The sequence below is a fragment of the Chaetodon trifascialis genome, chromosome 22 (genome assembly GCF_039877785.1).
Source record: "Chaetodon trifascialis isolate fChaTrf1 chromosome 22, fChaTrf1.hap1, whole genome shotgun sequence".
NCBI lineage: Eukaryota > Metazoa > Chordata > Actinopteri > Chaetodontiformes > Chaetodontidae > Chaetodon > Chaetodon trifascialis.
In genome coordinates, this window is record NC_092077.1 from 17170137 (window position 1) to 17182963 (window position 12827).

The 12827-nt window shown below is 42.3% G+C and overlaps 1 protein-coding gene across 2 annotated transcripts; it reads left to right on the top strand.

Annotated features, from left to right (window-relative positions):
- The first annotated feature begins 425 nt into the window (after nucleotides 1–425).
- Nucleotides 426–12577, top strand: syt10 (synaptotagmin X). 2 transcript variants are annotated; one of them, XM_070991971.1, is made up of 7 exons: nucleotides 426–730; nucleotides 1406–1799; nucleotides 4143–4704; nucleotides 6358–6478; nucleotides 6733–6904; nucleotides 7178–7307; nucleotides 9196–12577. In XM_070991971.1, exons 1-7 carry the CDS (start codon nucleotides 529–531, stop codon nucleotides 9265–9267), a joined length of 1653 nt encoding a protein of 550 aa, XP_070848072.1. In that variant the 5' UTR covers nucleotides 426–528; the 3' UTR covers nucleotides 9268–12577. The 2 variants fall into 2 exon arrangements, with proteins under 2 accessions (XP_070848072.1, XP_070848073.1); XM_070991972.1 differs by having other exon boundaries at nucleotides 559–715.
- Nucleotides 12578–12827: the final 250 nt, after the last annotated feature.

Below are 12827 nucleotides of genomic sequence, written 5' to 3' on the forward strand. Positions count from 1 at the left end.
CAAGCTCACAGCATAATTAATTGCTATATGTACACACACATATGTGCATATATACCTACACACATACACTTTTTTTAACCTCTAATGCAATATTCAATAATCTGTATTGTAGCTGTAATAAGCTATTCTAATGCTTTTTTTTCTTATTCTTTTTAATGTCCCTCCCATCATCCCCTCCTCAGGGTCACAGGGGACAAAGACCTGTTGGGGGTTGGAAGGATGGAGTCTAAAAACCAGCATGTACTGGACGAAACGCGGCAACGCATACATGTCACCAGTACTCATTACTGGACAAAGTAATCCCGTTACTGCCCCAAGCTGTCAGGGCTCACTAGCAAACTGATACGCATTGCTATTGGTCGTGGCGAGGGTTGGACTCCAGCACCCCGCCGCCTGTTATTCCAACGCAGCGAGCGCGTCTGACCAGTCGTTCCTCGTTGCGCGCTGGATATGGATCAGGACGCAGCGTGCCTCTCTGCTGTCTCCCGCGGACAGGCTGCACTTTGCGGCGCATAAAAACGTGCCCAAATGAACCGCCGCCCTCCTGGCTCCTCCGGCGTGCAATGGCTTAACAGGAGAGACATGAGTGTCCGGACGGAGGACAGCATCACCTTGTGCCAAAGGGCTCTCCAAATCGTTACGGAACTTTGTCTCACGGGAAACGTAGACCGGGACAAATGTTCGGATATATTTCCTCTGGAGAGCAGCATACCAGGTAAAGGACACGCAGGTAAATGGAACAAAGTTATTACTTTATCTTTCCCCTGTTTCCTACATTAATCACTTTCGTTTGTTCCCTCTGAAAGACAGAGATGGAGTAGCTGTAGAGTAGCGTTTGGAGAAAGTAAACGTCAGCTGTCACTTGTTCAAACTTTATTACACCACTTAGCTGCATGGATTTTATCGTGGTGAACTGTGGTGGAACAGCTTCTCTACCTGTTACGCATCTTGCTGCAGCACAGCCCAGACTGCTAGCAACAGGTGGAAAACAGACCGAGGCGGACATCTGACTGAAGACATGATTATTCTGCCTTTCTCTCGTCTTTCTTTCCATTTCTCACCTTGAAAGCTACATTTATAGGATGCACTGAGCATCTGTCAGTCAGTACAAACTTTGCATTTAAATGTGAGTAAGGACAGGAGACGTTAGGAGCAGATGGGACACAAATGATTTTTTTTTTTTTTTTCACTTCAGTCTGAACATGTGATTCTCTTGTCGCTGTGGCTCCTTGACAAAGGTTTTATATGACTTGTGCATATGCTGCCCCCTCTTTCTTACAGCTTGCTTTCTCTCCTTTTTCTCTTTCTCCCTTGCATGTTTGTCTGTCATATTTTGTCCCTTGCTTGCTTCTTTCCTTTTTATGTGTCTCTGTCTTCCTCTGTGGGTCTCCATGATTACACGTAGACATCTCTATTAGTCTCCTAGCTGTGGTCGTGGGTTTCTGTGGCCTCGCCCTGTTGGTAGTCTCTCTCTTTGTCTTTTGGAAGCTGTGCTGGCCCATTTGGAGGAGCAAGACTCTGTCAGCCCACGTCGAAAATGGCCTCCACGTGGGTTTCCCCGAGGCGCCTCCGCCCAACTCCCCGCCCATCACCGAGTGCAAGGCAGCAGAGGTGGAGAAGAAGTACCCGCTGGAAGTGAAGGTGAATGGACGGAGCTCTGTCAAGCTCCTGGAGGCGGCCATGAAGATCAGCCAGACGTCTCCGGACATCCCCGCCGAGGTGCAAACAGCGCTGAGGGAAAAGCTCAGCCAGCAGGCTAAAATCCAGAGGCAGACCACTGAGCCAACCTCCTCCTCCAGGTACTCCACATGAACCCACTGCAGCCCCTCCCTGTCTGCCCTGTACTGAGGACACCATCCTGATGACAAGCTATTTATACACATGTATCTGGTGCTTACAATTACAGCACAATGGCAGCACTTTTGAACCCACTTTCATTTGTTTCCCCCCACCCATGCTACAGGAGGGAACACACAAAACCGATGCCCACACAATGCAGAAGCTGTTCTGACAGTTCGTGACAGAGTAGCCACTGCCCTTGAGGTGCTTTGGCACGTGTCATGTAGAGCATCAGGGACTGGCTGGTGACCTTGAAACGCTGTATTGTGTGTCTCCTGCACTGTCTGAACAGAAAAAAAGATCACTTCCTGCAGGCTCATCAGCCAGGGCTGCCGTATATCTCCATGCTCCAGTTCAAACCCTATAATCTATAGTTCGTGCCGGTCAAGCTGCTATGGTAACAGCGGGAAGCAACCCCAGTAATTAAACAACCAGCTCTTGGTCCTCTTTGTTTTCCAGCACTGTGTTTAAACTATAACGTCCATAATTAGCAGTGCTGTGGGGTTGGAGCTGTCATGGTGGAAGGCTGGTTTCTGGTGGGACGCACCGGGCAGCTGCGCTCAGTTTCTCAGAGGAAGTCGTTAATGGCGACTGCTTTGGTTCGTCGTTAAGCTCGTTAATTAAATTATATGGAGACCAAGATCTTCATGACTGAAACGCCCACCAGGGATGCAGAAAGGCCAGGTTAAAGATTACAACGCCTACTGTGTCCATCCCTCCACCAACTCTGCTGACAGTGATTGCTGATGTTCATTGATTATTTCCTTTTTGAATGACAAAATGGCAAAAACATCTACAGCTTGCAGCAAACTCTTAATAATTAATGATTTGATTCATCATTTGATACACAAAATGTCAAAAAGTGAAGAAAATACACATCACAACATCTTCAAACTGCTTTTTCGGCATTCCAGAACCCCACAACATTCAGTTTACGATAATATCAAACAAGGAGAAGCTGCATATCCTTACATTTGAGAGGCTGGAACCAGGAAATATTTGTCATTTGAAAAATACTTTTAATAATTTCAGCTCTAATTGTTTTTGGGGCACCAATAAGTACCATAGCATGATTCAATCTGTCTTTATAATCCATAAAACAAACTGTTTCACACAAGTAGTCTCTGATGAGCTTGTACTCTCATCAACCCTCATTTTCTTAGATATCAGTTTTTGGGGGATAAAAGGGGTTTGCAACTCTCTGAATTTTAAGAATGAGGATGAGAGAGATGAAGAAGTCGTACTCATTTTACATCCAACTTCTTGGATCATGTTCACGATGACATTAGAGAAAGCTGAAATAGAAAGCAATAAAATTAGGGTTTTATCTGTGGCGTTAGTAATGGATTTGGTGTAATCCTCCATGGATTGGGTTTATATGTCTTGGTTTAAAGAAGCTTAAATGTCAACAACACAACTGCAAGACAAGAGGTGTGGGCACGTGTGTTTTGGTTGTGTTTCAGGTGATTTTCCGTCCTCTTACAGTTTGTACTGGCTCTTGGACAACACGCAGCCTTCTGTGCTGTTTACAATACTTGAATGGAGTATTCAATTTTCAGCTGTGCTTCCTGTGCCATATCATTTGTGCCACGGCTGTCAGATCGCTGTGATTGTCTTACTGTCAGAAAGGAGGAGGTCCAGTTGCTAGGTGACGAGATTGGCGAGTCAAACACGGCCATGGTTTTTCTCGAAAGACGTCAACTTCACAGAATTTTGCAGCATTCAGGTAATTTGTACAAGAGCTCAAACCTGAATGCTGGAGATGTGTTTTTTTTCCAAACCCATGGTCAGTGCAGCAGAGAATAAATTGAGTTGTGATTTTATGGTCTGGCACTACTTTCAGGTAAAACCAGCTGCAAAACAGAGCAGTATGCTGAGTGTTCTTTGGTGTCAGTGTCCTCAGGCCGCCTACAAAATCAAGGTTGTGGGGTTGATTTTAGGCACATTAAGCCACTTTACCAGTCTCAACATACTGCATGTACACCATTACTGTTATTGCCTTATTATTGATCCATATTGAGAACTACAGCCACTGTAGGACTCGGCTGCAGTATATCAGGCGAATATTATTATTATTATTGTGCTTCTTTCTTGAAGGCTAAAGACAAACCAAAGACCATTTTTTGAGCTATTCTAACAGTAATATGTCAGAACACCTTCCATGAGTGCCACATTATTATGCATCATGCTTTTTAGATAAAGTTCTCTCCTGACAAACCATTAGCACCTATCATAACAAAGCCACTCATGCATAACACTGACACTTGAGACATTTACCCGATGCCCTTTACCCTTTTCAACAGGCACAATTCATTCCGGCGCCACCTGCCTCGTCAGATGAATGTCACCAGCGTCGACTTCAGCATGGACACAGTGCCTCTCCGTCAGTCTTCTACAGCAAGCATCGGAAGAATAAAACCCGAACTCTACAAGCAGAAATCTGTGGACTCAGAGGACGAGGCCAAAGAGCCCGTGGAGACTTGCGGAAAGCTCAGCTTCTCGCTGCGTTACGACTACGAGGAGCAAGCTTTGGTGGTGAGGATCCTCAAGGCTTTGGACCTGCCTGCCAAAGACTTCACGGGCACCTCCGACCCATATGTCAAGATCTACCTGCTACCAGAGAGGAAGAAGAAGTTCCAGACGCGCGTCCACCGCAAGAATCTGAACCCCATGTTCGACGAGACCTTCTGTTTCCCCGTGGTATACGATGAGCTTTGCAACCGCAAGCTGCACTTCAGTGTCTACGACTTTGACCGCTTCACCAGCCATGATATGATTGGCGAGGTGTTGGTGGACAACCTCTTTGAACTCTCTGATCTTTCCAGGGAGGCTGTAGTGTGGAAGGATATTCATGCAGCAACTACGGTGAGTTGGTGTTCACACTAATACACCGCCAACTGGGAACTTATACCATTTGAAAGGTCTAAGCATGAAGCATTGCACTGAATCACCTCTGAGAGCCTGAATTCATCAACATCGTCCCACAAAAGTGGCAGGTGGAACGCATTGCATAATTCAAATGCTTTGGGAAATGCATTGAATCAGCCAAACGCCCACACACACTTTTCAGAAACTGCTGGCTATTCTACGGATGCAAATATAGGCACAGAATAAAGCGATCTGATCAGATAGATGTATTCATTCTTTTTTCTTGTCAGCAACAATATGTTCTCAAACTTTAAAGTCTTTACACAAACAGGCTGTGATAGCATACTGTGGAGAGCATGTCCTCATATGAACTCTCTCTAGGAAAGAATGTGCTGATTTAGCCCACAATGAATTCACTCCTACGTTAACACTTATCACAGTTTACTGAAGAGCTTTATTTATGAGTGTTTTCATTGTGATATGCACTGGGCCATTCTTGTCAGGGTCACTTTAACTTCTGTAGGCTACATTAATAGCAAGGGAGGAACTATATGTTCAGAATAAAATATTAGACCAACGATTTCTCCATTTCCTCAATAAGCTTGTTGGTGTTAATTTGCTTGTTTTATACCAGGCTTGTGTCTTAGAAGCAGTCAGAGTTAGGATTGTTTAAGTTTCTTAATGGGTACATTTTGGAAAGGGTAGCACATTATCAGAAAGGAAAGTCCACCTTTTGGGGTTTCATGGCAAACAACCACAGCCTGGTGTACCTTCTATACTCGGTACATGCAACGTCAGGAGGAGTAACAAGGCTACAGCACAGAGAATGTAGATAATGTTGACATGGATAAGAAAGGTGAACTTTTTGGGTCGCTTTTGGTTTAAAACATTTCCAGGCCTCCAGAAAAACTAAAGATATATTCATTCTTAGAGCTAGAACATTTAAATGTCTTGTAAATTTGGAGATAAATATGCCTTTTTTTCCTTTTTAAGTACTTAAATTGCTTAACACAGTATCCCTTAAGCCAATCCTTATCCTTGCTTGTGTGGTATGACGATTGTATTTAGCTCCTGTAACTACAGGCCATGGATTGACCTGAAAACTCCTCTGCCAGTGCACCTCAGGGCAGCTTCAGATTGTGGATTTATAGTTCAGATCAAGGTGTTGGGTGTATCATCCTACAAGTGTGTATGTGTGTGTAAAAGAGTTTGTAAAGGCATATGGAGCATTTTCCAATGCTGAGCGGACTGGAAAAGAATCTTTCTTTTCAGTGATGCATTTGAGTAGCCGATGCAGCATTGCTTTCAGATACTTTGAAGGTTTCTGGTTCAATAGAGTTCATTTCTCAATTAAAACCTAAATGTTTATCTAATGGTAAGATATATCAGGTGTCATTTTGCTGTCTGAACATAATTTCTTCTCTGCCCTCAACATGCAAAGCAAACATGAAGTCCTAGAATAGCTAATTAAAACACTGAGCTGATGATGGTGATTAAAGTCAGAGTCAGAGGATCACCAAATTTATTCCAATTCATCTTGAGTAGGATATAAATATCTGAACCAAATTTCAAGGCAATCCATCCAAGAGTTGAGATGTGGTCAAAGTATTTAAAATGGGCACTCTGTTGTCTTTCTTTCGTGTCCTCCAGGAGAGTGTTGACCTGGGAGAGATCATGTACTCGCTGTGCTACCTTCCCACAGCAGGGAGAATGACCCTAACAGTCATCAAATGCAGAAACCTCAAAGCCATGGACATCACAGGCTCTTCAGGTAACCCGACAGCAAATAAGATGTGGCTCACATCAAACGCACAAACTGAGCCATAAATCAAACTTAGCTGAGGGGAGACGGCAGGTGGCTATTAAGGATGGAAATGGGGAGGACAAATAGAGAAGCCAGGAAGAACAAATTATTGAAAGTCTTACCTCTGGCAGAATAGGGAAACACATGTCTGAGCAGTGCGTTTAACTGAAATTTCAACACAAATGAATTATCTGTAAAATGTGTGCATACATGTCTCCCAGACCCTTACGTGAAGGTTTACCTGATATGCGATGGACGGAGACTAAAGAAGCGGAAAACAACCATCAAGAAAAGCACACTTAATCCAGCGTACAACGAGGCCATCATCTTCGACATTCCCCCGGAGAACGTGGAACAAGTCAGTCTGTCCATCATGGTGATGGATTACGATCGGTGAGTTAAAAGCAGTCACTAGAGACTGTGTGTACAATACACACGAAGAAGAAGTCAGCAGAGTTCAAAGATGAGGAGAAAATTTAGGGATCTCAAACACAGAAACTGATCATCAAAAGCATTTAGGTGTGCGATTGTGTTCAGCTGGTTCAGACCTGACCTTGATGAACTCGATGTAATCTAAGACTGATGAAATACGCATTCACTTTCCAGGACTACCAGAGGCTTTACGACGTGCATCCAAATGAGTGATGATGTGTGTTTTGCTATCAGGGTTGGACACAATGAGGTGATTGGTGTGTGTCGCACCGGGCCAGATGCTGAAGGTCTTGGACGAGATCACTGGAATGAAATGTTGGCTTACCCACGGAAGCCCATCACACACTGGCACGCTCTGGGAGAGGTACAGTCTCATATTTACAGAGATTTCTAGAGGCTCCTGAACGTGACATTGATCCCAGCTCGGTCTAGTTGAGGTTCTTCCTTCATTTCGTTTAGTTTTCTTATTTGATATTACGAAATACTTCAAAATCTGATGAAAGAACGCATTATCAATGCAAATAGTAAAAATGCCATTTGCTGTGCTAATGTACTATCACTGAAAGCAGAATATGAACAGTCCTCATACACGAGCAGCAGAAACAACAGGTTTTGATACACAGGGACATACAGTCTGGGTTATAACATCCAACCTACTCCTTCTAAAAAGGTATTTTCCTGTGAAAATCCCCAAAAACCACCCCAAAAAATGATCTTGGAGGGATAATTTGAGGTTTGCGTTACATGCAGAGATACCAAATGTGTCTTACGGGGGAAACAGCGAGCCTGCGTTGGTCAAAGGTGCTTTCCAACAACTCCAATACTGTCTTACTGAAGTCTTGCTTGTGTGTCCTTTACTCATGTAGAATTTGAGACCAACATGAATAAGCATGAATAAGTGCTTAAACGCAGCATCTCAGACATCATGTCCTCATAGAGAAGCTGCCATCTTTGCAAACAAAACACAGCTGGCATACTGATGCTCTGGTGTGTAGTTTGCTTGCTAAAAAGACACCATGTGTAAATACTGTAAGACAGATCCACAGTTGCTGGAAGGCATAATTTTTATTGGGAGAGGCTAAATGTAATTTCACATTTTACATGTTATCAATGTTTCTTCCTCTTTTGCCACACCCACTCTTCATCTGACGAATAGGAAAATGCAGGTGATTACCCATTTTCAGTGGTAAAACTACTTCATATACTTCAAAAACTGTAATCATAGGCAAAAACCATGTCCTCTGTAGCTCCTGTCAAAACATTGTTCTGCATCATTGTGTAAGGAGATGAGAATACAGTCAACTTGGATTTGGTCATTGTTCATGTGTAAATTCTTGGGGATACTTTGCGCTGTGAAATATGTAAATACGTACAGCAGTAACATTATGAATAACACACATGCTCACAAGCTCAATAGGGAAATGTGTGAGGTTTAAAATGGAAAATATATATTCTTTTTGGGAAAGTGCGTGTTTGAAACATACAGAGCAAGCCAAAAGAAAAAGGAGAGGATGTTGCTGTAGGAGTGCCTAACAATGTTTTGATAGTTTCATGAGTTTGTGAAGGTGAATGCAGCCTTGTCCTACCTTTATTGTCCCTTCACTGGCGTTTTTTGTGTGCAAAACTGCACACAAAATGTAAGACCCCATATTATATCATGGCATACAAATCGTATGCTCTAACTGAGTTAAAGTTGTCTTTGTGCATATGTTCAATTATGCAAATCCACTGATATTATATCTTGTCACTGTTGATGTTGGAGCTGTTGCATATGCCAGTATCAGAATCATAATCGGCTTTATTGGCCAAGTACAAAGAATGTGACTCTCAATGTACTTACACAAGAACAGGTATACAACTAAGAACAAGCACAACAAAGGCTGTACAAATAAATGGAAAATAGGTAGAGAGCAAAGAATGGTCCGGACTGTAATGTACACAGGTATATGAAAAGTATGGGTGTTCATACAGTACATAAAAAGTATATACAAGGCAAGTGTTCTGTGAGTTGTAAGCAAACAGTATGAGGACAAAGTGCATTGATAAGCTCCTAAATCAACCTCACACATCACTGTGTTAGTTTAAAGCTGTTCCGTCCCCTGTGTCATGATCTGACCCAGCTGGGCCAACACTACTCTTTTGCCTATGATCACAGTACATCCTGAGGACTAGAGTCATAACTTGCTTTGATGCCACAAAAGGACGGTAAAGCCTGTGTAATGTCTCGTGTTTTGTGATATTTTACCTTGCAGTGGCCTGGAAGAGCAGCAAGCTTTGAGAGTCAAGGTTCGTGTCCTTCGCCCAAACCTCCGCAGACACCTTGACGATCACAGGTAGAGTGATGGCACCACCTCTGTAAGAAACCAGATGTGTGTACAGAGTTACTGGGAAGTCGTGTTGCCTATCAGTCTCTTGTGAGCATGCTGTAAGAAAATCCATTCCACCCCATTTCTTATATGTTTATACAGGTTGTATTGAAATTGTTTTCATTCGTTCATTTGGACTCCAGTTCTTCAAGTGCTCTACAGAGCTGGCTATGCACAGCATTCACCGTCATTCAGTACAAGCTTGTTTTCCGTAAGACTGCTTTGAAATCCTCAGAAAGGCTTTATTTGTGAAACATGTACACAGACCACATGAATGGTAGGCCTCGCTGTGAGAGTTCAACAGTGATTCACTCGCAGCCGGATCAACGTTTTCAGCATTTTGAGTAACATTTTTTCTGGCCCAAGAGCTCTTTAGTGAGTAAGCATTTTACTTGGAAGTGGCACAAAGCTAAAGGGCTATGCCGCTCAGTGCCATGAAAACATTTGCTCGATAAAAAAAACAGTCAATAAATCCACGTTTTGGCTGGAGAATGCAGGTAATTAAGTGTCTACAAGGGCTGGGCAAACCACTCTTAAAATTCATCAATCACAGCTGTCACAGATGTGTTAACCGGCCATTAAGCAGCCATTGTGTCAGAACAGCCAACAGGACTCTCAGATCTGGTGAAACTGTAGCAGATACATGTAGCAAACATATGCAGAAAACAGGTGAAGTCAAAGTGTGTTTGAAATAACTTTACCTGACTGAAATGAGAACATAATTGCAAATTGAACGAGCAGCATATAGAAATTTGTTAGACTCATCCTCTTATGACTCTTATATCTATATTGAATATAATTAACTGTTATTTACACTGCAAATGTCCCTCATGTTGAGATTAAAAAGTGAAACAATGCTAATGAACAATGGTACGCTGGTTAAACAGTGCGTTTATCTGCTCCAGCTTGAGCTCAAAACATTAGCATCTCCAGCTAACTAGCTTACATTCTACAGTAGCAACCAAACCTAGCTTTACATGCAGGGCCAGGAGCATTTTATACTGCGTTATTTAGTTGATAAATAAAGATGCCCCATTGACAATCGACCATGCAGTATTCCCCACTTTGTGGAGACGCAGTCCTGGATGTTACTATATGAGAGTTAAAGCTCTGACCTGTTTACGCTTCACCAACCCAGACCCGGTAAGGCTGCTTACCTTTTGTCCTGGGACATGCTTCTTTGGCCCCAGTCTTTAAGTACGATATTTATGAAGCTGGGCTGAAACAACTCACATTGAAAAGTCAAGGGGAGGCGACATTTTCATCTAACTCCTGAAGCTAACATTAGCATAATAAGTGAGCTTGCAACAGGTGATAAGTTCTGCTAGCGACGGTCGTGTTAGCCGACAAAACTGAAGGTCACCTGCTACAAAGGAGCTGGAAATAAAGAACCTCTTGTTTTGAAAATGACTATGGATGTCGAGGGAAAATCAGCCAGCGCTGTTTCTAGGTCTGAACAATATGCAAAAAAATAAATTAATTAATTATTGCAATTAAATTTTGAGTTATTTTAGAGGCTTTATGAAACAAGCACGTTCTGTTATTTCTGGAAAAAATGACTTGAAGGATGGAGCATCTCTGTGGCACCATAACGCTTCATTTAATGGTACATTGTTTTTACCTTTAGCAAAAAATTGCAGCTCATGGGATTTGGATATTGCACTTGGCCATATTGCGTTGTGTTCAGCCATTACTGTCACTGTAAACTGCATGATGACAAATGCTCAACAGGCCAAACGACACAAAAACAGAGTAATCAAACCTCAAATTTAACCAAACTTTACTGTACAACTATTCCTCACCACTTACAAATTCAGGGAGTTAGAATCACACACACACCCAAACACTCAGAAATGTATTTTTTACTTTAAGCCATATGAAATTAAGTTCAATGCATCAAACACACGTCATCGACTCAACAGCTTCTTGTGAGTAATAAGAAACTAATAAGAAACCAACATAGCAAATAGAAAAAGGCTATGTACTGTTAACTTACTTGCACATGCATATAATGATGCTTTTTTCTTCCCCTGTGCTGCCCTTAATGTTAAAAAGAAATATTTTTACCTGTAGCATGCCTCTCACCTCTTTAAAAACACACCCATTGAGAGAAAACGTAAGAAAAGATCGTGGTAGAGTATTTCAAATCTCATACTTTGTGTTTACATTTGTACATATACTTGTCAATGGCACTCTTTGTATATACTCAAAAGTGGAATTTAAGAAGTTGTCGTAAACTTATGGAAATCGAGACATCACAATGTACTTCTATCGTTTGGTGATAATTTGAACAGCTCGGACTCGTCTGAGTGAAATTTATACACGTTCTGTAATAGTCGTGAACAATTAGTCCAACTGGAGACCAAGTGAAGCCAACTCTACCTTATCAAGTTATTACATGTTTAGGACTTTAGAGCTTTGAGCTGTAAATATTTGCATATTGGCTGAGTCCATTCGCTGTAAATAAAGATGGACGACAGTGACGGTTCCTCTAAACTGAAGCCAAAACAGCCTGTTGTCGGGATGCAGGATAGGTGATAAATCCGGCGAACTAAAAATCAAGAAGAAATCGCCTTTATTTGTCGCAGCACACAGAGAGTTACAGGACTGCACACGTCATGCAAGTGAAATTGTTCCTCTGCATTTGACCCATCCTTGGTCCGTCTTCCTCCGCGGCAGACCAGGAGCGGTGGGCTACCAGCCGACTGGCGACCGGGGACCCAACTCTCTTCGTCACCATTGGTCAGGTGGTGATCTTCTTGCATGTTTTTAGTGGGGGTATATTTTATGGAGGATACCCCAGGTGAACACGGGGAGAACACGTTAACTCCACACAGAAAGGCCCAGAAAGGTCAAAGTACAAGTGTCAATTCTTCTGATGAACTCTAGTTTGAATTTGTTATTTGATGCTATAAAAAAGGGGTGTTGCACCGTATTTGGCAGCTGGTGTGTCGGGTGGATGTAGGGGCAGGATCTCATTACCACGGTTAGACACCCCAATCACTACTGTGCAGACTCCGACTCCACATGACGCCACCGCCATCCGTATTCGGGATATTTTGGCTTCAATTTCGTACGACATGCGTCGTCCATCTTTACACACGGTCTATGGTTGAATCTATATTGAGCAAGAACAACTGCAGTTGCTGTCATGATGTGTACAGTTTGTGATAACTTTTGTAATAATTTAAAGTAAACATTTGGAATATGATTTGTTGTATCTGTTTCATATGTATTTTAACAAGATAAATAAAAAATGAAGAGCCACAGCACGTCTCTCTAACTCTTGTTCTGGTGATGTTAAACCAAAGTTTTACCACTTGTCGCTGCTAGCATTTGTTCCTTTAGCTGCTCTAACTTAACGAGTTTTCTCAGAGGGTTTATTTCATCAGCTGAAACATATTCATTAAGTTTTCTGAGTCTTAGTTGGCTCATTAAGAATTGCATCATGTGACACTTTGACATCACAAATATGCTTTTTGGTACTTTTTGATCTTTACAAGTTAACTTTAGCTAGC